The sequence below is a fragment of the Thermobia domestica genome, chromosome 2 (assembly GCF_964235325.1).
Source record: "Thermobia domestica chromosome 2, izTheDome1.hap1.1, whole genome shotgun sequence".
NCBI classification, from domain to species: Eukaryota; Metazoa; Arthropoda; class Insecta; order Zygentoma; family Lepismatidae; genus Thermobia; species Thermobia domestica.
This window is the reverse complement of record NC_137455.1, coordinates 293,334,287-293,359,645: the sequence shown is the minus strand read 5'-3', so window position 1 is coordinate 293,359,645 and position 25,359 is coordinate 293,334,287. Positions and strand designations below refer to the sequence as shown.

Here is a 25,359-nt window from a genome sequence, read left to right as displayed (position 1 = left end):
CCCTTACTCCGCTTCTAACCCGCGTATTAATGATAATAAGTGAATAAAGGTTTCGGTAATACATATTATGCCTAGAGGGAAGCGATACGATAAGGGTATCATTGACGGCAGCAATCTTGAAATCCGCCATTTTGAAGTAAAGTGAAGTTTTGAAAACTGAAAACCATAGCATGTGGCACCAAATTTTAATAGTAAATTTTCCTCAAAAGCCAATGCTATGCTTATTTTTGTTCTATAGTTAACAAATATTAATTTATGACTCTTCTAATGTGCACGAAACGTGCATTATTCGATCTTTCAAATTGGCAACACTCCTAATTTTCATCGCATGTTTTAAGATTCCAACTGGCACTTTGCAATCGTTTCCATGGCTCATGTTTTCTAAATGTATTACATCTTTTAAGAGTTGAGATTTGTAAGTTCGTGACTAATGTTGGGATAAGCATCCAGCAATCTTTTTTAATTTTTGAAGACTTGCAATGTAATTATTTATTTTAAACCAGAATACATGACGAACGTATGAACCTATGTGACGTAAAGAAATACAAATGAAATTGAAAAAAATTGGTGTTATACGAACACAAAATTATCAAGAATTGTAGCCTACAGATTGCGCAAACGACAAACAATAAAATATTTTTAATAAATACAACTTTAAAGGAACAGCAGCAATGATAGAAAATATCAAAGAGGCATAATATGACTGTTCCCAACACACTGGGTGTAACTTAATTGAGTTCCCGATCAATACTAATTATAAATCTTACAAACATGAACCATCGACAACAATCGCTAGAAAACGAATGACTTTTTTGTCTGACTAGCTAAAATATTGCCATAGAAAATAAATAAATATACAATAAACATAAAACAAAACAAAAGACCATTGATTTACACAACAAATCTTATTTCGTTTCCTTTTTTGAAGTGAATTGTTTCAACTTATTTCTCGTCTCATCTACTATCCATTACAAACTACGTCTCCGGTATTACCTGAATGCAAAGTTGGAGTTCTTTCGTTCTGTGATGATTCATGTCAGTAAACGAGTTTTTGAGGGGCAGGTATAAGAAATAAATAATTACATTGCCTATGCAATTAATAATTACATGGCAAGTCTTCAAAATTCAGAAAGATTGCTGGATGCTTATCCCAACATTAGTCACGAACTTACAAATCTCAACTCTTAAAAGATGTAATACATTTAGAAAACATGAGCCATGGAAACGATTGCAAAGTGCCAGTTGGAATCTTAAAACATGCGATGAAAATTAGGAGTGTTGCCAATTTGAAAGATCGAATAATGCACGTTTCGTGCACATTAGAAGAGTCATAAATTAATATTTGTTAACTATAGAACAAAAATAAGCATAGCATTGGCTTTTGGGGAAAATTTACTATTAAAATTTGGTGCCACATGCTATGGTTTTCAGTTTTCAAAACTTCACTTTACTTCAAAATGGCGGATTTCAAGATGGCTGCCGTCAATGATACCCTTACCGTATCACTTCACTCTAGGCATAATATGTATTACCGAAACCTTTATCCACTTATTATCATTAATACGCAGGTTAGAAGCGGAGGTAAGGGACTTACGCACATAGTAAGTATAAACAATTAATATGCCAGTAACGTTTCAGCAAATGGGCGCATCTTAAAACTAACTTGACTATTGTCTTCCTGATTAAATTCTAGCCCGAAATTATGTATCATATTACCCTATTCTTATTTAAGAAACTTGACCTTAATTCAAAATGGCGGATTTCAAGATGGCTGCCGTCAAGGTCATACGTACCATACGACTTCCCCTTAGACCCTATACGTATCTACATGGTTGTTCTTTCATTAACACTCCGTTTACAAAGGGTAGTAAGGGACTTCTGCAGTAATCTCTATTAACCACATCACAACCTTTAAAAATTATTAAAAAAATAGAAAACATGCACCATGGCAAAAATTTCTGTCATCATAAGTAATGAATACATGTCCTCTATCAGCAACAAAAATTTCATTGAAATCGGAGCCGGACAATTGGGTGATGTCCCTTGTTAGGTAAAGTAATTCCCAAATCTCAAGAATATGGGGGGAGGGGGAATTTGTTATAGGGGAAGATACAAAAATCTCTCTTAGAAGTTAACCCTTAAAAAGAATCCTCCTAGAGATAGGCTTTTCACCAAATTAAGGACAATAAATCCCAAATTAATACATTACTACAAATGCAGAGTTACCTATAATCTCCCGAGCAATTCACCAATCTACATGTAAACGCGGTTTTAGATTTTTTCTTAGAAAATAGCAATTGAAAACTATTAATAGCAATTTGATGTGAAAATATTAATTAATCAGTTACTTTTTTTAATTTACAAATGCGCTGCGCAGTTCTATAATAGATATACATCTAAGAGTATTACGTGCATGACAATGGAATCATGGCAATACACAAGATGCTATAATATTAGCACAATACACAAATGATAATGAGCACATACCGGAAAATAATCAATAGAAAATTTCGCAATTTCTGGCTTGTTAATTATGAATGTTCGTTATGTGTGTGATCACTGCTGCATCTCATAAACTTTTGTGCTATATTGTAAATTTCCAACAAAGAAAGGCACAATGGATGAGTGGTAGAGCTCTCACCTTCGGTGAAACGAGCAACATCATGTTTTAGTCATGTGGGTTGTGACGGACAACATTGTGCCCATTGCTTTGCTCCGTATTCTCCCATTTCTTCACACATCATTCCATCAGTTTTTATGGAAGCTGATCTGCTTTATCTCTCCAATCAACTTGAGCCACCAATTGATTGTTGGAGATCCAAGTGTGTAACATCATCTTTTGGGGACTCATTCACATGGACGAGCATGCCTGTCAGGTGACCGACTTTCTTGAAGAGTGGGATCCTTGTTTTTAGCGACGGCAATCCTACTAGTACCATTATATACTCATGTATTGGCATTTCTTCTGTAGTGGGACGCTCGCAGAACAATTAAAATTGAGTGTACATCCAGATCTCATTAGCAGGAATAATTTTCTCTTTATAACTTGAGGTTTGCCTGTTACCCAATTTAATTCATATTCCACGTTTTAACTTGTGCTGATTGAGAAAGATTTAGAATCTCAGGGAGTTTTGCCCTCTAGATAAACCTCCTGCAGGTAATTCTCTTGGTCTTCAGAGCAGATAGTTATAGACGCTGCCAGTGCTTCCATTCCAAAATATGGTGGCGTCAGTCCCCGACAATGAGTCCCATAGCGATCTAGCGAGGCTATTTTGGCTCCTTGGTGCGCCCTTTTCAGTTTTAATTCACATTCCTCTGACGAAGAGTTTTAGACAGTTCCATATTCTGCATGCTCATGCATAGTGTTTTATTAAGTCTTTGAAACGCCAAATCTGAAACAGATACTACACTTTAATCCAACAGAGACAGCTAACATTTTAGGCCGCCACGTTTCTTCTATCTCTGATTCTGCACACTATTTGGCTGAGTTTAATTGCTTTCGTATTCGTACAGACAAGAACCCATTAAAATTTCATTGTGGTAATGTGGGTGATCTAATGTCCCCTTCACGGTTCTAGTTCAACTCTGCTTTACGTAAGTAGTCCTATATATTAAGAATTGATCGTATATCCTACGATATGCTATACAACGTCTCACTCCATTCCCAGTTTTCAATATTGCAGCTGTTTAATCGTATTTGGTCAGATGAAATTTTCCTTCGTCGCTAGCGTGAGGATCTGGAAACAAATCTTAAAACTAGAAAAAACCGCAACGACAGCCTCAGACCCATTGCTCTTTCGAGTTACTTCTGCAGGTCTTTGAGCGCATAGTGAACAGCGTTCGATATGATATTTAGAGTCAAACTCTCTGTTGAGCAGGTTTCATTGTGGCTTTCGCTCTTCCCGATCCACTAAAGACCATCTTGTTAATCTTGAATGCCAAATTCAAGAAGCGTTCTTCCATCGCATTCACGTTGTTGTTAATCTTTTCGATTTTAAACACCTTTTGATACAACTTTGCGTTACTGGATTTTAAAACAGCTATGCAGATGTAGTTAGGAAAATTGAAAAAGAAAGTTTCATCACTGAAGGTGAACTCTTAAGTAAAATATGTACAGGATAATAGTTTTACATAGGTTATAATTATGTACTTGTGTTTAAATTAATTATTTCATAAATGAACGACACTAATGACTTGTATTTTTGTTTTGCTCTTAATCAGTGAAGATGGAATTTTGTACGATCCGAAAATTTCTTCAGCTGATGATATTAAGGATGTGGCTATGATAATCTCGCACGAACTGGCCCATCAATGGTTTGGATATCTTCTCACACAAAACTTATGGAAAGATATGTGGTTAAGTGATGCATTAGCAGCATTCATTACGCTGCTAGGAGTAGATCATGTAAGTCATATTGTTATACCTCTTAAGCAAAATGTCTCTTTAGGTTTGTGATCAGTATTTTCCAGAGGGCCCGCCATTGGAGGGTGTTATACTCCCAAAGTAAACTGAACTCTCTCAAATGAACTATTATTAAGCAAGTTTTTCCATAATTTCGATATTTTAAAATTGCCATCATTTGGAAACATATTATCTTCTGGGTTTTAAAGTGACGATAATGATAAATCTCAAATCAAGATAATAATTAAAATTTTATACCAAAACCTGACATTTCAAAGCCCTTAATTTTGGGAAATGAAAAAGAAAAAAACTGGTGTGTATCTTTCTTTCAGGAACATTAGGACTTAAACAATCCGTACTTACTCAATCGTGTGCCGAGCTATTTTCTATTTCCTCTTGGTTCAAAAGAATGCCTTTTAGCTTAAAATCCATATCGTTGTTACGAACGGTAAACTTTATTGTTGCAACATTAAATAGTTCAGAAAAATATCACCAGAAGCCACCACAAGTAAATTCGTGTGGATTCAGTGTTATTTTTGATATCGTATGGGTAGTTATTTTCCACTGTAAAATAAAAGTCAGGAGCTTTTCGAGGGTGGGAGTCTGGTATATTGCTCATGTTTGGATTTAGCAGATATTTTAAAAATTTACAAGAAAATATTTCTACATAAAAAGTATTAATTTAGCAGAATTTTTGGACATTTCGCGATAAAGTTCATTTTATTATGCTTTGAATGTGTCATTAATAAATTTATTTCTTTTTCGTCTGGTTTTTCCCTGAGATATCAAGGATACTCAGAAATCAATTATATATATATATATATATATATATATATATATATATATATATATATATATATATATATATATATATATATATATATATATATGGTGGAAGGTAACTCCACCGAAGAACTTTCGAATGTGATTCCTTATATGAAATTATGAAATGAAGGAAAAACGTTCTAATAAACATGGGTCGAAAAACGTCTCTCAGAGTTATGAACCGCCGAAAATTGGAAAAATCACGTTTCGAAGTGCTCTGCCTCAGAAACTATAGGACATATCCCATGCGGTTTAAGTAATTACACAGGAACTAGTATGCGCTCTACCTAAAGAGCCATGTTTTTTCCATCCTCCGTTATCGTCCAAGCAAACTGTAAAATGGAAGTTGAAGTATAAGCAAGGGCGCCGATCCTGGTGGGCGGGGGGGGGGGCAAAGCTCATGTGCCCCCCTTTGTATTTAAGAATATACAATATTTGGCATAATTTGAATGCAATTTGTCTTTAAATCCTCATATATATATATATATATATATATATATATATATACCTTAATGGGCCCCCCCAAATTTACAGAGAAATCGGCGCCCTTGGGTATAAGGATACTCCTTGGGATATGTCCTATAGTTTCCAAGGCAGGGTGTCGTTTTGAAACGTGATTTTTTGAATATTTGGTGGTCCATAACTCTGAAAGTAGACGTTTTTCGACCCATATTTATAGAACTTTTTTCTTTCATTTAATATAAGAAATCACCTCCCAAAGTTTTTTTGGTGGCGTTACTTTCCACCCTATATTTATATATATATCGTACGAATTTAGTCTCACTCATCCGATCGGGAAGAAAGTTGGTATGGTGATAGACCTTGATATAATATATATAAGTTTTGTTGTCCTGGCTTACGGTTTCCAAGTTATGAATGGTCGAATTTTATGGCATATTTTCGAAAGTAAAACCCATACAACAGACTCATACGGCCGGAATCAAACTTGGCATGGTGATAGAATTTCATCTACTATAAAAGTAGCTATATAAAATATTGTGTATTGCAGTCTTACGACTCTCGAGTTATTCGCGGTCAAATTTTGCGTCATATTTTCGAAAGCAAAAACCCATGCGAACTCATGCGAACAGGATCAGAACTTTGCGTCATATATACCAAAACAAGAACCCATACACCGAACTTATCTGATCGGAATCAAACTTCACGTAGTGACAGACCTTTCTGCAGACAGGGTCTTAGTAATATGCAGAATAAAATTTCTAAATCAAATTAGGGAAAACTAAATAAATATCTTTTAAATAGGAATTAAAGGCCTGTCTTGGACAGAAAAATAAAAATCTAATGTAGGACATTTTTTTAATGACTATACGTGTTTCACTTATTTTAATACGGTATTCGTTTTGATTTCTGGGGGCCGGCTTAGAATCAGGGTTAGCTTATAATGCAATAATACTTGGATGTTTTAAGAGGAATAGCTTTTATAAAAGTGAAAAAAAGTTCTAATTTCTGAATGAAGTTTTCATTTGCCAGTTTCTGATGTTAAACCTTCAGCTGATTGAGTCTATTTTTGAGAAAGATCGACTTCTTAGTCGGTGTCTTATATGTTGTTTCTCCATTTTTTTTATCAATCAACATTCTATATTTACTTTAAAATGAATTATCCAGAATGAGATAGTCCTGAAATTCGCCTGAGCTATTTTGGCGCCATGGACAGACTCGTATCTAGGGTAACTAATGCAATATATTTTCATATAAACATCAGCATCAAAGATTTAAAACATAACTAAAGAAAGTGTATAAATGGAATAATCTGTAGTTTCAAGCGTTAGGGGGTCAACGTGCCAAGTGCTTCCTGCTAGTGTTCCCCGTCCTATTCTAGAAGAGGTTTAAGACCCGTGAAGATAATGTAAACCCGCCAGCGATTTGCCACCACTAAATTATATATATATATATTAGTTGAATATACCCATTCTTCGCATGGGGGCTGTATTTGGAAGTCAACGCCTGTAGGAGTATCACCATTCATTTGAGCGACCGTAAAAACTATGAATTTGAAACTAATATCGGTCATTTTGGGCTATTTCTACGTGTCTCAGTATCACACCTCCCCCAGCCCCCCGTGTCACCATTGATTCCAGCGACTGCGAAAACTATGAATTTGACACTAATATCGTTCATTTTAGTTTACTTTTACAAGTCTCGATATTCCCCCTTTCCCCGGGTGACACCCGGATTGCAGCCAAATAGGGTGAATTTGGAAGTTAATGCGATAGGAGCTTCACCATTGATCTCAGCGACCGCGGAAACTATGAATTCGACACTAATATCGGTCATTTTCTATTGCTTTTACATGTCCCCGTAGACGCCCTCCTGAGATCCCCTGGTTCGAATTTTGACAAAAACGCTTCGCCTTGGTCTGGGCCTGGTCCGAAATTTAGAAAAAGGCCTCGTCTTGATCTGGGGCCTGGATCAAGGTGCCCGTGACCGTCTGGTACCCAGGCCGCACAGAGACAGACAGACAGACAAACACACAAACAAACTCTTTATTTTATTTATTATATTAGAAGATATATATATATATATATATATATATATATATAAGCCAATGGAAAGAAATGTTTACTTGTAATATTTAAAAAAATAGATTGCAACAGAACGATCCTGAACTGAATAAGAATCGAATGGCAAATATGTGAGTACTATGTAAGTGTTTTCTCAATGTTTTATACTCACTGTCAGAATGAAGAAAATTAATCTGAGGGGTGACTTGGATGGTAGGAGATACTTCTTTTCAAAAGCTTAATATAATAATAATAATAATAATAATAATAATAATAATAATAATAATAATAATAATAATAATAATAATAATAATAATAATAATAATAATAGTAAAGCTCCCAAATCTAAATTCATAATGACGCTAGTGTATCTCCCACTTGGCTACAGCCATAATCATGAAAACGTTCTTAAGAGGCAATTAAACATGTTTTTCTAATTTAGAAATGTACTAAGAGAAACGGTGGTTACGCGATTTAAGGTATCCTCAAGAGTAAAAGATCTGATGTATTATAATGTTATAATTAATATAGTGAATTCCTATGCTTGTGCTGCAACGTGGTTTGTTGAAGTGTAAATTGCGCTATCAGGTATAATTGATGATGCTGGTAGTCCGATAGAACCAACTGATGCTGGTGACACTTACCATAAAATGTGTTGGAGGGTATACAGACATAATTTCGACGCCCAAAATCCCACAAACTAAATCTTTGCGAAGGAAAAACCTCACCATCTAAAACTACGCGTGGCCAAAATCCCACCGACCACACTGTAAAAAATGGTTATTAATTCAACTCAATTTTAACACATGGCAGTGGTTCCAGAGTGACTACCACTATGCGGTGTTAGTTCAACTCAGACCCCGCGGTTTTGACGTTTAACACAGGGGGTGAGCACACACAACTGATGTTGAGCGGTGTTAAATTCGGATCTGTGTTAGTGTTTTCGGTGTAGATTCAACGCCATATTAGGGTCGATAGTGTGTAGAAAAGTGTTAAGTGTTACTTGTGACGGTGTTTGACCAACACGAAGAAAGTAACACAGTGTGTAGTGTGTTAATTATTTTGTGTTAATATTACACCATGTCAAGTATCAATATAACACAGTCCCTGTGTTACTTCAACATCATTTTCTTATTATTTCAACACACAATATCTGTCATAATTCAAGGTCAAAGCCGTGTAAGTGACACCGTTTTGGTGTTAATTCAACACTCCGTATTAAAATTCAAGGTCAGACTACCAGATTAACACCATTTTTAGTGTTAGTTCCAGTTGTGTGTTACTACGACACCTATTTCGGTTTTAAAATAACTCCATGTGTGGTGTTGATGTAACATTTTTTCTGTGTTGGAAAACCATGTGATGTGCATGCTTACCGAAGATACCGTACTAATTTTAAAATAAGAATAGTAAACTACAGAACACTTCATATAGAAAATCTTCATAAAAATTTTTGTCGTCCTCCCTAACATTTATTGTGAAGTATTTCTTGATGGTTCGTAACACAACCTTCACCAACAAACATCTTGTTCAAGAACGATAGGAAACTCTTACCTATATCCTTCTAATATGTTTGCCTCTTAATGGTGATTCTACTTGTTTTCCGCCATGTTAGAAGCACAGTCCCCGGTGTTGACTGGTGAGCTCTAATGCAGTGTAGAAGTGACAAAGTAACAAGATGTTGTTTCTCGCTGTTGACATATTTCTTCAGGAACATTATGTAAAACAATTGAAAACACATCGCGCGGTTTGCATGTTGATTTGCGTGTCTGGATTTGTTTAAGTATTTCTTTCTACTGTGTTTGTCTGTAGCTTCAATTCATAAGCCTTTATAATTAGATGCCCAACATATTTGGCAATCACGCAGAAAACAACACCGAAGATTCTACACTTGTGTTAATTTAACACACAGGCTGTGAGTCATTTCAACTACCGGCATTCGACACATAACTCCAAATGGAGAGTGAGTTGTTCTAACCACCTATTTGTGTTTTATTTTAACACAATCGTGTTAACACATAGGCATGTCGTTGAAATAACCCAACGATTTTTTACAGTCCATAATCTCGCGGGGCCAAATTCTCGTCGCATAACGTCTTGCGAGGCCAAAACCTAACCGCTCAAAATCTCACCGAACTCACACCTCTCGGGATGAAATTCCGCCTGGCCAAAATCTCGCGGAACGAATCCTACAGAAACAATTTACTCAAACTAATTCCTGGGGTAATAATAATAATAATAATAATAATAATAATAATAATAATAATAATAATAATAATAATAATAATAATAATAATAGGAAGAAAAGAAAGATTGAAGCAACATGGAGACCAGAAATGCTTACTTTAGATACTAGAAGCGTGGAAAGTTGACGTGTTGAAAATGAAGGTGTATGTAATCATAAAATAAACCCAAATGAAGATAAATCTTATCCATCAAATTAAGTTTCTTCATTTATCTTTCAACGAAAGATCAAGGATACTATATATTATACAAATTCAACCGAACTCATCCGATTAATGTCAAAGTTAATATTGTGGTAGACCCTGACCTGCTATACAAGAGTATGAAATATTATTTTGTGCAGGCTTATGGTTTTCGAGTTGTGGGCTGTCATATTTTCGGAAACAAAAACCCACACACCGGGCTCATCTAATCGAGATCAAACTTGGCATGGTGATAGAACTTGATCTATTTGTTAGCGTGCCAAATATTACGTAGTGCAAGCTTTGTTCCGAATTATGCACAAGCGGATTTCTGAATCACTGGAATATATTAAATGCTATTTACATAGCAATCAAAGGTAGTCTTGGACAGGAAAAATAAAAATCTATGCATATTTCAGTTGTAATATAATTATGTTGGTATTGCTTTTAAGGTTATTGATACAGCGATATATAAAACTGTACCCTGAAGAAGTAGTTGAGGTGAGGTTTCGTACTGACGGGATTCCGTGAAATTACATCCTCCGAGGTTCTGGTCAGGTTAGATTCTGTCCCGCCAGATTTTGAATGGTGAGATTTTGACCCGCGAGGTTTTGGTCACCCAAGGTTTCAAACACCTGAGGTTTTGATCAGGCGAGATTTTAGACTGGAAGTTGTGGTCAGATGAGATTTTGGCCCGCGAAATTTTGGCCATGCGAGATTTTGGGCCTCAAGGTTCTGCCACGGTATTTCGGCTGCGAGGTTTTGTACCGAAACCACGATGGAGGTTGTAATAGGTTTAAGTGCTATGGAAAAACAACAGCCTGATACTATGTAGGTTTAATTCTATGATTTAAGTCAGATATTAAACTTAAATTTTAGTTGATTAGTCTCACTACTATCTGAATATTTATACTGTATATGTTCTAGATTTGTTGGTAGATTGTGAACGTACCTAAGCAGTGGTCGAAGTAAGACGGTATGTGACGGTATGCCATACCGACTCTGGATTTTCAGTAATGAGGACATACCGTCTGTGGTTTTTAAGTGATCAAGACAATATTTAAATAGCCGGTATGTTGAGCCAAAATCATAATAAAACATACCGACTCTGCTTTTTTTCCACTTCTTACATTGTACCTAAGTATGTACTGTACATAAACAATTCAAAGGAACAATTCAAAGAAAAATTCTGCATAAATGTGGGAAGGCAATTAAAAGCTATTGTTTCATAAAAAGTTATCTAAATACTTTGAGTTTATCTTGGTTATGTATGCAGGTTTACACGCAGAGTTAAAAATAACTAAAAATAATAAAATAAAAGGATATAATGAGATAAATATATAAGAAACAATAAAAGAAATGAGCGAATGCAATTTGTTGGAATTATATAATATCCATATCAACTTTATTTGATTACTACAGTAAGTACACTGAAAAGTGGTTGAATATAGTCCGATGAGCCTTTTATATAAATATTTTCCCCTTAGTATATTTGCATTAATCAATTATTTACTGTGAACCTTCCGGTTTACGCATTCTATAAATCATAAAAGAGATGTTACAGGAGAGAAAATACAAAAAATTGTTAGGAACCGTCAGTAGATTATTTTGATGAAGGGCTATAATAGTTTCATCACTGGTAAAATTTCTCGATTTGTTTTTAAAATATGGAAGTTCAAATCACAGATAGGCCTATGCTAGTTATAGTTTAAATGATTTGTTTTATTTTGTTTCAGGTGAAGAAAGAGTGGGGAATTGTAGACTTTTATGGACTAGATTACTTGTTAGAAGTGTTCTTCGCAGACTCTCTTGATAGCACCCACGCAATGGTTGAACTAGAAGTAGCACCCACCTCCCATCAACTGTTAGATTCATTTCGCTATCTGAAAGGTAAGAGCTGAGTTATCATAGTAATGTCGTGCAAACCGTGAAAAAATATATGGAATTAATAGTTAGACAACGAATAACCATTAAAATGTTACTCAGAGGCATTGCTATGTTAATGTATACGAAAATGTGTTTGCATGATTTGTTTCTGAATCAATTTAGTACTTAGTGTCATTTTGCTTATTTATGTCGTGAAAAGTAAAAATAAAAAAGGGCGTGAAAAAAAATGAAATGAAATCGGTCGGTTAGACTAAAGGAGACGGTGATGATGAGAGATGAGTGAAATGGTGGAAGGAAGAAAGTGGGAGGAAACGGGAAAACCCCGGGAAAACCCACGAGCACGGTGTTTGTCCACCACAAAGTTCACTTGGCGAGGGCTGGGATCGAACCCGGGACCACAAGCACCAGAGGTGAACGCTCTACTACTGAGCCACCGCACCCCCCAAAAAAGGACGTATGAGGAATGTAAGTGAATTATCATTTGGAAGAGTTGATGGAATAAAAATTTTGAAAGAAAATGAGAAAATCGAATGAGATGACCTTCTCTACTACAAACTCTCATACCCACTGGTCTAATGGCTAGAGCGTGTACCAAAGGTACACGTGGTTCTGGGTTTGATTCTTGTTAGGAGAGGACAAAGAGATAATTGCACAATCATTCACTTCCATTAGTCATCCTTCTCCTTTAAAGTTCATGTTCGTGGGACGTTAAACTAAAAAAATTAGTTCATTTTTAAACTCCCCATGAGTTATTGGTTGACGAACTTGTTGTCCCGCTATGAGCTGGATGATGTGATGAATAATAGAGAGAATCAGTCATGTGCATAGTGGAATAATAGTAATATCCGCTGCTTCGGCAACACGGTGGCAACCGCTCTCGGGCACTCAGCGGCTACGCGGGAAAGCCATATAATGGAAATATTCATTGGACCAACGGTAGTAGCCAATGATATTAACCACGCACTGCAGCACCAAAATGCAATATATATATATATATATATATATATATATTATAATATTATTAGTTATATTATAATTATTATATATTATTATAAGATCTATATTATTCACGCTGAGTGTAGCGTCTAATATAAAATCTTGTTCGAGGTAGTATTTTAACTATCAAAGTTACAAAAAAACACGTAACATTGTATTTGGAAGGTAATTATGAAGAAGGAACGTTTTGACTCTTTAATAAAAAAAATCATATAAACAATTATTAAACCTCATGACCTTAAGAGCAAAAGCAATTTGATTTCAACAAGGAAACATTGTGTATTTCATTTCAGCAGCATTGTGTATTTCATTACTGTAATTAATTTAAATCAATATTCTATTTCTTCAGGGACTTGTCTTCTGAGAATGCTAAATAAAACAATCACAGACAGAGCATTTACGAAAGCTCTTCGAAGATACGTTGCAGATGTGAAAACAGGCGAAGCAGAGCATGAAGACATTTGGTCTATTTTCACCAAAATGGCACACAACTACAGGACTCTGCCTGAAAAATTTTCTTTGAAAGACATTATGCACACATGGACCAAGCAACCAGGATATCCTCTTGTTACCGTAGAACGGGATTATGAAAATGGAACAGCGGTTCTAACACAGGTACTAGTTATTCTACGTCAACTTGGCCAGTTAATGCATGTCTTGTGTTCTTCATCGGTTTGAGACAGATTTTCCACCAACAGCATCAAATCATTTTTTAGTTAAATTTCTTGTATTTGTAACTGACGATCTTCTGTACTTACGATCATGCTTTACTTGAATGTTTCTTGATTGCAAGAGAGCTGCTTTTGATCTGTGATCTGCTTCCTCCCACAATACTGCCATTCTTCTTCAGACTAGTGACAGAAGAACGGAAACACTTGGAAGAAACTCATCCACTTGACAAGATCTTTAAAAAAATCGAACGAAACTGAAGAGAAATTAGACTTATCGATTATTCTCACATAAAGTAGAAGGAAAGTAGGGTTATAAAATTCGGTCTGCAGCTCAACCTGGCTATTTTCATGGATTTCAGTACTTGGTTCCACAAATTCCGTTTTCTTCTATTGGTTAGATTTTGCTACCAAATTTTCTTAGATAAGGGAAATTTCCCTCCATCTATGAACACTGGTACAACTTCTCCAAATTCGTTCTTCGACGGAGTTCTCTGGCATCCATTGGCCATTGCTGTATGCCAATGAGGTCGTTCAAGTATTTAATTATTTAGTCATGCTAATATTTTGTTATTTAATTACCTATTTTAGTTAATGTTAGTTTTGAACTGTTGATTAAAAGCAGCAAGTTTTAAGTAGTACGTAAAGACAACTTATGCCTTAAAATATTGCAGTGCTTAAACTGAATTGGAATGCCATGTAGTTGGTACTATCAAACTGTAGACCAGAAGAAAAGCTGTTATATTGTCATTAGAAGTGAGCATCATATCTATAAATTAGAAAATGTGAATAGCAAACTAGAAATTTTACATTACTTATTAATTTATAACTAGAAATGGCTTTACGAGTTAAGGAGTACAGTTACCCAGCAGCTTAGTGACAACGTCGTACTTGTGATAGCTGTGTCGTTTGCGCTATGATGATTATTTCGCTAGTAACATGCTAGCATAAAAAAATAAACAATTCATGAACTCAATTTGTAATTGTGAAGATGTAGCATTGTTGTTATTTAAAATGTCACATAGTAACAAAAAGGTGACTCACTGATTTGACTGTTGTGACATTCTAATAAAATGGATAACTATGACCGAGTTATAAAATATGTTATCGGAAATGCGTTTGTGTTACTGGCAAAAAGAAAAGTCAGAACTCAGAAGTCAGCGATATATCAGTTCCAAAAGCAGATTCTGGTTATAACGGTGATTGAGCAGTCGTCATTTTGGCAAGATTTTGTGCTGTGAGTAATGATCAAGTAGTTGTTATTGATAATTTGGATTAAGATCCTACCACTATCTACTCTTTATGTTTATATTCCAATAGTAATTACGTGGAATATCACTTTCAGTAACGGGTTCGATTCCCAGTGAGAGCTCATGTAGTGTGGTTCCTACGTTAAGTTATAGGTCTACGTCTCGTATAGTCTCGCTGCTGAACGGGACTGTAAACTCTAATCAACCAACCAATTTTAGATATCACTTCTCCGTGATACCTTGTAAGAGAACATTCATGTAATTAACACTTCATTTAACACGTCTACAGTTATCTAGATGTGGAATGCAGAGCGAGAAACAGAAGATACAGAAATTCAAAGGTAGCGGAGGTGGAGCACTTAGCCTACCTTTCGTGCTTCCCAGCTCACGTGTTCTTATATTTTATTTTATGGTTCAAATGTTTCCTCTTAGACTGAGAAATCCTTTAAAAATGGTGGAAGGGAAAACCTAACAATAAATAAAAATTACTGTCAAACACTAGAAGGATCTTGTGTGCAGTAGAAATTATATTGGGCACCAACACTAGAAGCTAAGATCTATGTTCATACATTAATAGATTTTAGAAATAGATTTCTCTTGTTTTGTTTTATATACTCATATTAGGTTCGTGTCTGGCGATGAGAGATACTCCCGCCTCCCAAGATTTAACATCCTGTGTTTCTTATTCTTTTCATTCTGTTAATTTTTCTATTACCATTTGCTTGTCTCGTTATTAGCCTCTTTATCCATATATACCGTACAAGAGAGAAATGAAAGCGACGAGTGAGACAATCTAGGAAGACAAATCCGTGCTTGGAGTTTCTAAACAACGACTCATCAAATGTCCCCATGTAAAGTGTGTGTACTTCGCAGAGGCATTATAACAAAAGACAATCAAAAGATAAGAAGGATCTAAGTGTAGGAATAAACAACTATATAGAAAATTAGCTTGCGAGGAATGAAGAAACTGTTGAAAAGATAGGGCTTGAAAAAGGTGACCGAACACATAAAATTAGGAAAACTCTGATTAGCTTTTGTTTTGAAACGAAATAGAATTTTGGGATCGTGGCTAAAAATCTAGTAGCTGGTAAAGAGGATAGGAAAGTAAAGATCTTATGTTTATATCTAGCGCGCACCAAGAAATTATTATTGGAACATCCAAGCTTTGGAGGCAGGTCCAATACTACAAGCTACTAGGTCTATGTAGTATTGAATGGGTAATATTATGTACCCGATAAGTAATTGTAAAATACTCCCACCTACATTTTCAGAAAGAAATGAAAGAACTAGATTGTTTTTATAATAGAATAGAAGTGTAAAATCAAATGTTCATGCTACGTCAATCATTTCCCTGTTAAACAAGTATAGTTTTATTAAGAAACTGTGCAAATGTATCCTGAGTTAGGAAGTTTTGGGAAGTTCATACCCAGTGGATTCTCCGTAGGTGGGCCCCTGATCTGTATAGTTGATGGTCAGTATCAAAGTGCATAATTCATAGGTTCCACTTTGTTATTAGTCTTCTCATTACATGGGAAGTAACTTGTTAAAGACAACAATCATACATATAATCATAAGCACTATTTTCAATCAATTTTTCTTTTATTTTCTAACTAGCAGCGTTCACCCCGCTTCGCTGCGGTCACCCCGGAACGCAATAAACTTTGTTACTTAGATAATTTTTACTTTTTCGCTTTCAAATTGCAGTAAATGTTAACATTATAGCGCCTGTCATTTATGTTAACCCGCCGAGTGACACGGTCATGCGGGTTGCATATAAATACGTTTATTTTTATACCTATGATGAACTAACAAAGGATTTGTACGTTATGGACACTTGAATGGTCAATTATCTCAAGACACTGGTAATTAAAAATTAAAGTGATATGATAAAAACCATCTAGGGTCCAAATCCTAATAACCCCCCAAAAATGAAAGAAATTGGTTCAGCCGTATTAGCGTGATGAGCTAACAAAGGATTTGTGCGTTCTCTTTTATATAATAGATTACAATTACATGATATAAAACCTTGTCCCAATAACTTGTGTTCAGCGTTTCGAAACGAAAGAAATCGCTATCTTTTATCTTACAGAAACGCTTTTTGAGTGAGAATATTTCTGGAATTGTGGATAATGCTACTTGGTGGATTCCTGTGACGTATACTGACGAAGATGAGTTGGACTTTGAGACAACAACGCCAAAAGTGTGGATGAAAAATGTAGAAAAGTTAACAATTTCTGGTCTTCCAGATGACGAAGATCAATGGGTTATTTTTAACATTGAAGGAACAGGTACGACTAGAGATAAGTCTCACATACATTTTCTTCTATATTCTTACTCCATTGATTCTTTTACAATAATTCACTTTTATTAATCATCCGTCTCCCTTAGCCCAAAATGACGTTAAATTAGAGTTTTCTTTCATTTCACTTAGTGTTTGCGACAGCCCTTGTGAACGGTGGGAAGATTTACGTATGTGATACGTAAACAAATATCTAAATGACCTAGTGGAATGGTAATGCAGGAGGAAACATCACACACAAGCTATCAATTAATTTAATTGAATTGGTACGAATCCACAGATTTAGAACACATTTCACTTCATACTCGCGCACATGTGAGCAAAAGAAAAAAAATAATTTTAGATTTCGAATTTCGAATTTCAACACTAATAATTTTAGCGGAGCTCTCGCTTTAGTTTACCGTTCGTGCACGCTTTTCTCACAACTTCACTGTGGTCTTGTTTCTTGAAGTGTCCTTAGGTTTTCCGTTGACGATTCTCCACATCTCCAATCTTTGAAAACTCCTACTGCTGACGGTGGGACTCTGCACTCATTCCCTGGATTACCTCCGTCTCTGGGTCTAATGTAAGCTGCTTTCCTCACTTCTACAGGGGTTTGTATCTAACACCCTCCACGTTGCATCAAGCCAGTGTCGATTGTTGTCTTGAGCATAGTGCAGTCAAACTGCATGGCATTAAAAAGTCTTGCTCAAATTAAGCACGAAGAAACAATATAACTAAATGATCTCTATTTATACGATGCACTAAAGTAATAATATATATATACATGGTGAACTATATACAACTTTATACGACGCAGTTCGTATCTTGGTCCCTACTTGCACAAAGGTTTTATAACTCAGTCTCTGTACGTAGGTGCGACACTGGAGGTTATCATGTTCGGAATATATCTGTTACAAAGCATTGGTTCACTGTGCATAATACAATTACTGTAGCACTGAGTTTGTGAACAAAACTGATGCAGTAATTTTTCTTTAACCAGAAACTGATTAAAATAATATGCTCATGTTGAGCTAAACACTGAGATCACCATGTCAGAAAAACACACTAGAACGCTAAGTACGCTTCTGCCTATTCGTATTTAACTTGTGGTACTTGTCCACGCACGATACGTGTACCACGGAAACTAAATCAAAACTGCCTCGAGTCTCCCAACCTCTTAGTTTTTATTGGAAACAGAAGTTCATTGTTCTTGTGAGACTCGCGTCGGGTGAAACCAATTTTAAAAACTTCCAAAAATGGGTGAAGGGAAGTTCTCACCCTCACAGGGACGCTGCCCGTGACCTACTTATTCAGAGTTTTAGCATTTTTGCCTGAATTTTGCTACCTTGTAGCTCACACGAAGTAAAGTATCTTATGTCACTATGTTCATTTTGTAGGTCGTTCAATGAGCTTGAAATTGATATACGTCACTTAATCACACTTTAATGTATTTTATCTGCAAACTCAAAACAAACACAAAAAATTGTAATATTCTCACTTTCCTTGCACTGCGACCTTGGTCTTGACTTGTACTGCCACCTAGTGACAGGCAACCGAAACTCTTGTCAATGTGACGTTTGAGGTTGCAGCGATGAACGCTGTTTTCTTTCAAAGATTCTAGGTTTTTAAAATGTTTGTCAAAGTAATTAAGCTAAATTAAACAGATTATACACATTAATTAAGCTGAACACAGCCTCTCAGGTGCTGTCATAACGTATAACATGAAATAAAAGGATTGTTATTCTGGTGAGCGTTCCTTTCCTTGTCCCCAGTACTAGTATTATAGGTGGAGGTTTAAAAAAAACTTCGGTTTGTGTTTTCACATATGTTACCTCTCAAAACCATTAACCAGGCTTCAGACCTATATTACTACAAGCCAATACGTTAATGAAAAACATGTTAACGATCTAAAATATGTAAATAGTTCGGAATCATCCAGAAAGTTTATATTATCAACATAACAAAACATACTCAAGTAGCAGAACAAACTATGGAAGCGGAATCTAAACCTTAAACTACAGAGACATCTATCGTGAGTTTCTGACAAACTACATCGAGGACCAGGGTGACTATTTCAAAATTTCAAATTCCACGGGCTCGACGGCCAAGCTGAAATCCGTTGGAGTGACGCGACGCTCACTCTAAGTAGAACGCTAAAAGTAGGAGGAGTTATCCAATATCACACACTATTGTATCTCCGATTTGTCACGGACACGCTAGATTTTCTTGTGCTGGAGAGACACTGTCTTTTCGGACTTGGTGTCTCCACTCGAACAGTGTACCCACCTAACATATAGTACACTATAAGCTTGTGCCTATCTCTTCTTACATATGATTTTGAAGCTTCTCGGTTTCTATTCCCAAACTAGATGGATACAGTGTATAACTGTAAACACCCAAGCTTCGCTCACACAAAGGCAACAGCGTAGATGCTTGCTTTCTTAGAGGTTTTTTTTTTTTTCTGAGCTTCTCTGCCTCAACGAAAAGCAAATCCTAGCGTTATCAAATCCTTCAACTCCCATGTCCTTCTATTATAATATTCAAATGATATCAATATATCGATGTTCCCTGGATCCTATCCTGTCCTGATGTCATTTACATAGTTAATTATATTATACAAACAATATTTATACACAAAATACAATCAATAATTCTGCTTCCTCTGCTACATATGTAAATTCATTAAAATTAATATTAAAATCGTACGAATTAAATGATTAATTATTGATATTATAATACAAAAATTTGATATGCAAATTACATATCATAACACCTTAATGCGCTGATTACAACCTATTATATGTGAAGGAGAATAAAATGTCCCATATCATAGAAAAATAACAATATTATACAGCTTTCTGCAAATTTCTATGAATTTTCAGGAAATTATTGTTTATAGCAAGCGCCTTCAGAATTCTGGTCGTCCACGAAAAAACTGGTGACTCGATTTGAGCAGTCAAAAATTATTATAAGCAAACCAGCAAAGTAACGTCAATATTTCCACTTCAATATTTGGAAAATCATTATTAAATGCAGGCCGCTTTGTAATTTAGCGTGTTTCTCGTTCAATAGTTAGCAACTCCTTGGCACACGATCAAAATAACTTGCACGTGTTTTATTGGCCTCGCTCGAAGCATCTTAAAATAATGTTTAAGAGCCCCAACAGACGAAACAGCTCAAACACATGAAATTTCCAGTGCCTGGTTTATACCATGATCATCATCTTCATTGTAGGTATTTTGCAATTACTGGGTGGTTACGTGATGCACCACTCTCCTCAGCTATCATAACATTTTCATGGGAATCCTTGTACATATTCAGATTTCGAATGTCTTCAGTCATTTTTCTTCGCTTTGGCGTAGGGTTTATATTAGGGATGGGCAAAACCGTTTTTTATAAAAACCAGAAACCAGATTCTAAAAAAAACGAAACCTAAAAACCCGACATTTCGGTTTTATCCAAAACCGGCAAGGTTTTTTTGCCCGAAACTGGTTTCGGTTTTCTCCAAAAATCGGTTCGGTGAAAACGTTTGGAAAACACATAAATCTATTTCTGTGGAAACGGATTCGGTTTCGGGAGAACAACGAAACACTATTCTGGTCAGAAATAGAACAAATTTTGGAAAAACCGGAACCGGTTTTGAAGAAAATCCAAACAGGTTTCGGTGAAAAACCAAACCGGTTTTGTGCCCACCATTAGTTTATATGTCTTTCTCGTCGAGTACAGTGGTCCGAAGAAAACATTTTATTAGCCTTCTTAATATTTTATTCAAAATCTCAGAGAATACACTCCTTTTCTTCTTAAGTGCTTCTTTAGCCATTCCTGTCCTTATTTTTATTTCATTTTCCACTGTCTTCTCTAATAGTAGTAGCCAGGCACCGAAAAGAAGTAAATGAAAAATATATTGTAATGAGGGTTAACAATAAATTTTCATTACAGCTAGTTCGAGAAACTATAAACAAACTTATACTATGAGGCTATTTTCAAAGTATTTGATACATAAATAAGTAAGGTCGATAACTGCTGGACTTTCAGCAGTTATTCTTCTAGAAATCTTGTCTTTCTACAGCTCGGATACTTGGATAAAACTTTGTGCGCATTTTTTGTATAATTCTTCAAACAGTTTTATGTCACATAGTTTTCGATCTAGGGTGCTCTAGGGATTATTTATTAGTATTTTTAGTAGTTTCTAGCTTAACATAACACGTAGCCACAATACAAGCTACACAAAGTACGAACTATAGAGAATAAACTCTATAGAGAATAAAAATCTTAATGCATTACTTGAAATTTAATTATTACGAATACCGAGGAAAAAGTACCTTGATGCATGTAACCAAATCAAATCAATATTTTAACATATTGATTGTCGTAAGAAAATAAAGTTGGGACGGAAGCTCAGGAAGGAAGGGCTCTTTCGATATAATTGATTAGAGGAATTAATGACAAATTTGATTAATGTACCTAGTCTTCACCTAGTATATTGACACAAAATAGTTAGATATATTTTAGTATCCTAACAACTTGAGTTACAGGGATACATTATGAACCAAAATTACAAATAATTATTCAAAATGGCCACCATTAGCATGCGCACAGTTCTTAACCCTATAATACCCAGAGTGTGATATCATAGAATCAAAAAAATATGCTTTCAAGAACTTCTGGGAGGACAAAATGACAAAAAGTTCAGCAATAATCCAGTAGGTGGTGTTGAGCGTACTGTTACAGATGTGTCACAGTGGGCATTAGCAGCAAAACACCATTGTATTCAATATAAAGAAGTAAAATTCCAATGTTACATATATGTAACGCGGAGTATTATCGGGTTAAGCCTTTGTGGCCACTCGTCAATTGCATTACGCAATACATCAACTGGGAAAGCTGCACCTGCCTTCCGAAGCTTTAAACTTTCAATATTGGGATGTCTCTTCTTGCAAAGCCATCTCCTCAAGCTTGGACTACAATTTGTAGTCCAAAAGGTTTACATCTGGATTTGCAGAAGGCCAATCTGAAATGAAAATGAAGTCCAGAATATTTGCCTTCAGCCACTGCTGGGTTGCCCGTGCCTTGTATGCTGGGGTTGAATCTGATGGGAGCACCAGTTCTGACCATAGAAGAGGATGTTGGTGAGAGTTTTGGCTACACTCTCAAGTACAGTCTCCTAGTACACTGTGGCTGACTGACTTTTTGGCCCTATTTTCACAGAAATGGAGCTCAGTTGTGCCCTCGTAGCTCATACCCAACCACGCCATGACTGAGGCAGGATGTTGACCCCTCTGGATCCTTGAAGTCTGTTCTCAAACTTCTCTAGAGGATGTAGCATATATCCTGCCATTTTAGTCATTAAAAGTCTCCTGAGCACTGAAAATCTTTTCATCAGTGAAAAGGATTCGACGGTACCCATTTGCTGCGTAACGCTTAAGTAAGCGGTTTGCTTTTAGGAGCCTCTTGTGCTTCAGTTCACTTGTCAAGAGATATCCTTTGCGTTGTTTGTAAGCATGGAGTCCAGGGTCACTGCTTAACGTGAGAGACATAGACATTTTCTATGTATTCAGCTCACGAGCCATCACTGACCATTTCTTCACTGAATTTCGTCAGACATGCGCCGCAACTAATTTTACAAGTTCCGGTGCTCGTACTATGCGTGGTCTTCCTAACCCAAACTATCACGTACTTCAGTATGATGTGCTTATTCCGTAGAAAATGCGAAACTTCCATTTAGGAGCCATTCAAAAACTTTGTGGCCACTGATCCAAAAATAATTATTGGCCAAGGTTGCAATCTTTTGATGCATTTTTGGATCATTCCTAAAATTGTTGTTTGTCTATTTGTTTCCAGTAGGTTCATTAAGGTAGTTTTCCAAGTAAAAAGAGTAAAAAGCATGAAAAACAGATAAATAACAATGAGATTTACATTATTTCTTGACATTGTGGTTAGTGGCAAAATATTCTATACGATTACTACACTGACGGACATAAGTATTCACACAGGACCATGTTTGTTGTATAAGTGGTAATATTGTGTAACACTGACACCAACGAAAGAATTACTTGTATCAAAAGAAAACGACAGCTCAGTAGTATACGTTATATAAGGAAAACATACAGCAAAAATTAATACTTACACTAAAAAAAATAATGTTGTCGATTCCACCTTCTTGCAGAGGACATAAGTATTAACACAAAACAAAAATGAGAGTCCTGTATGAAATTAACCAATCTTAATAGGTTGGTTCTTTCGTTGAATGAAATGATTGCGTCCTGTATGAAATGGACCACTGTCTCTTTCGTTGAATCACACACGTTATTGTGCATTTCATTGACTTTGTCAATTTTCGTGTCACATCCATGCCAATGTCGTTACATTCTTCATCCAGTCGTTCCTTTAATTGTAGTTTGATCGATATGTGGTGTTTTCTTGTTCTTCGTTCCAGCTCATCCCACGGATGTTCAATGGAATTGAGGTCTGGGGACAGCTGGAGTTTGGAGGGTATGTGGCGTGTTGTACAAGAGCCAGCTACGTACAATGTACGAAGTATGTTTAGGATCGTTGTCTTGTTGGAAGCAGTAATCATTCTCGAGACCAAGTTCTTGAGGACTCGTTGTTAAATTTTGCTTCAGAATGTCGAAATATGCTAAACGGTTCCTGGTTCAATCAATAAACATTAGTTCCCCGTCACCTGCCCTCTCAGACCATAAAATCACCACCACCATACTTCATTGTGCCCTGAATGTTGGCTTGTTCCAGCTTCGTGTTTGGCGTGCTCCACACTAACATGCGTTCATCATGTTTAAAAATATTAAATTTGCTTTCGTCTGAAAAAAAAATAACTTTATTCCAGAACTCAATGTCTTTCCTAATGTATTCCTTTGAAACGCAAGTCTTTTCTTCCTATTAATAGGGTTAATATATGGCTTCTTCCCGGGAACTCGGGCACAATACCCGGCACTGTGAAGAATACATCGAATCGTATTCTGATGCACTTCCTTCCCGTGGCCCTCGCATATCTGTGCTGCAATTGCGGATGACATTCTTTTCGGGTTCTTTTTCGCTTCCTTGATTACGTCCCTCTTCTCTCTCTCGGCAGGCTTGTGTGAACATCCCATACGTTGCCTGTTTCGTACTGTTTTCGTGCCTTTGTATTTTGTCAGTACACTACATACAGTATATCTGCTTCTTTGCCCTATTCATCCAATATCAGCATATGATTTGTCTTCTTTATATAAATTTACCACTATCTTCCTCTCTTCAAACGTTGTTTCCTTCTGTTTGTGACCCATTTTACCTTCAAGCACAACTAACCTGTTTCTTCTTTTTCATACTGACGTCTTTCCACAGAACCACTTCACTCGCTAACATCCGGAGACGAACTAATACGCTTTCGTTTTGTTTTCTCCTTAAGTACGTCGCTGTGTGAATAATTATGCCCCCATACAGACCTACCCTCACAGCTAGATTATCTTCTGCCTTTACTACATGCCTCTGATTTCCATCTCATTCCTCACATTTACACAGCATGGAGTGTTGCAACAATTATTTACCAAAAGGAACAATCAACTCACAATCAATTTGTCGTGTACAACAGTTTGATTTCACTTGGTACCTGTGTTAATACTTATGTCCGTCAGTGTAAGTCCGTGAAACGTTGGAAAGGGGGGAAAATATCCAAGATACCGTTCGAGTAGAATGAGGCTTACTGTGGATATGCCTAAGTCTAGTAATACTATTACAAAAGATGATAATACTGCTCAGTTTTTTTCGAGAAATCTGAAATAGGTTTAACATTGACAGAAAAAGATAAAAAGCTAACAGTATTGACAAAACTTTTATGTACGCAGAAAATGAATAGAGGCCTAACTGTATTTCAACCTTAAGGTGGATCACCACCCGGAAGTCAGTGTAAGCATTAGTTCTTTACCTTAACCAACGCGTAAAGAAATGGGACATATTATAAGTATTACACTATAAAATAGAGTTATGCATCAGCTACAACATGAGATACTATTTTGTGTGCTTATGTATTCTGTTAGCTAAAAAAGTAACATTAAGAGGAAAACTTGATCAGTTTTAAGATGAGTACGCAAGGTGGCGCTTGCCGT

General features: G+C 36.0%; 1 protein-coding gene across 2 annotated transcripts in view; it reads left to right on the top strand.

Moving 5' to 3' along the window:
* The window catches only part of LOC145678581 (aminopeptidase N-like), a 151,818-nt gene that overhangs the window by 91,593 nt on the left and 34,866 nt on the right, over positions 1-25,359 (top strand). For both annotated transcript variants that reach the window (XM_081748896.1, XM_081748897.1), the window contains exons 6-9: positions 4,222-4,405; positions 11,912-12,065; positions 13,408-13,673; positions 17,066-17,264. In XM_081748896.1, coding sequence (XP_081605022.1) covers positions 4,222-4,405; positions 11,912-12,065; positions 13,408-13,673; positions 17,066-17,264 — 803 coding nt within the window. The remainder of the gene's footprint in view (positions 1-4,221; positions 4,406-11,911; positions 12,066-13,407; positions 13,674-17,065; positions 17,265-25,359) is intronic.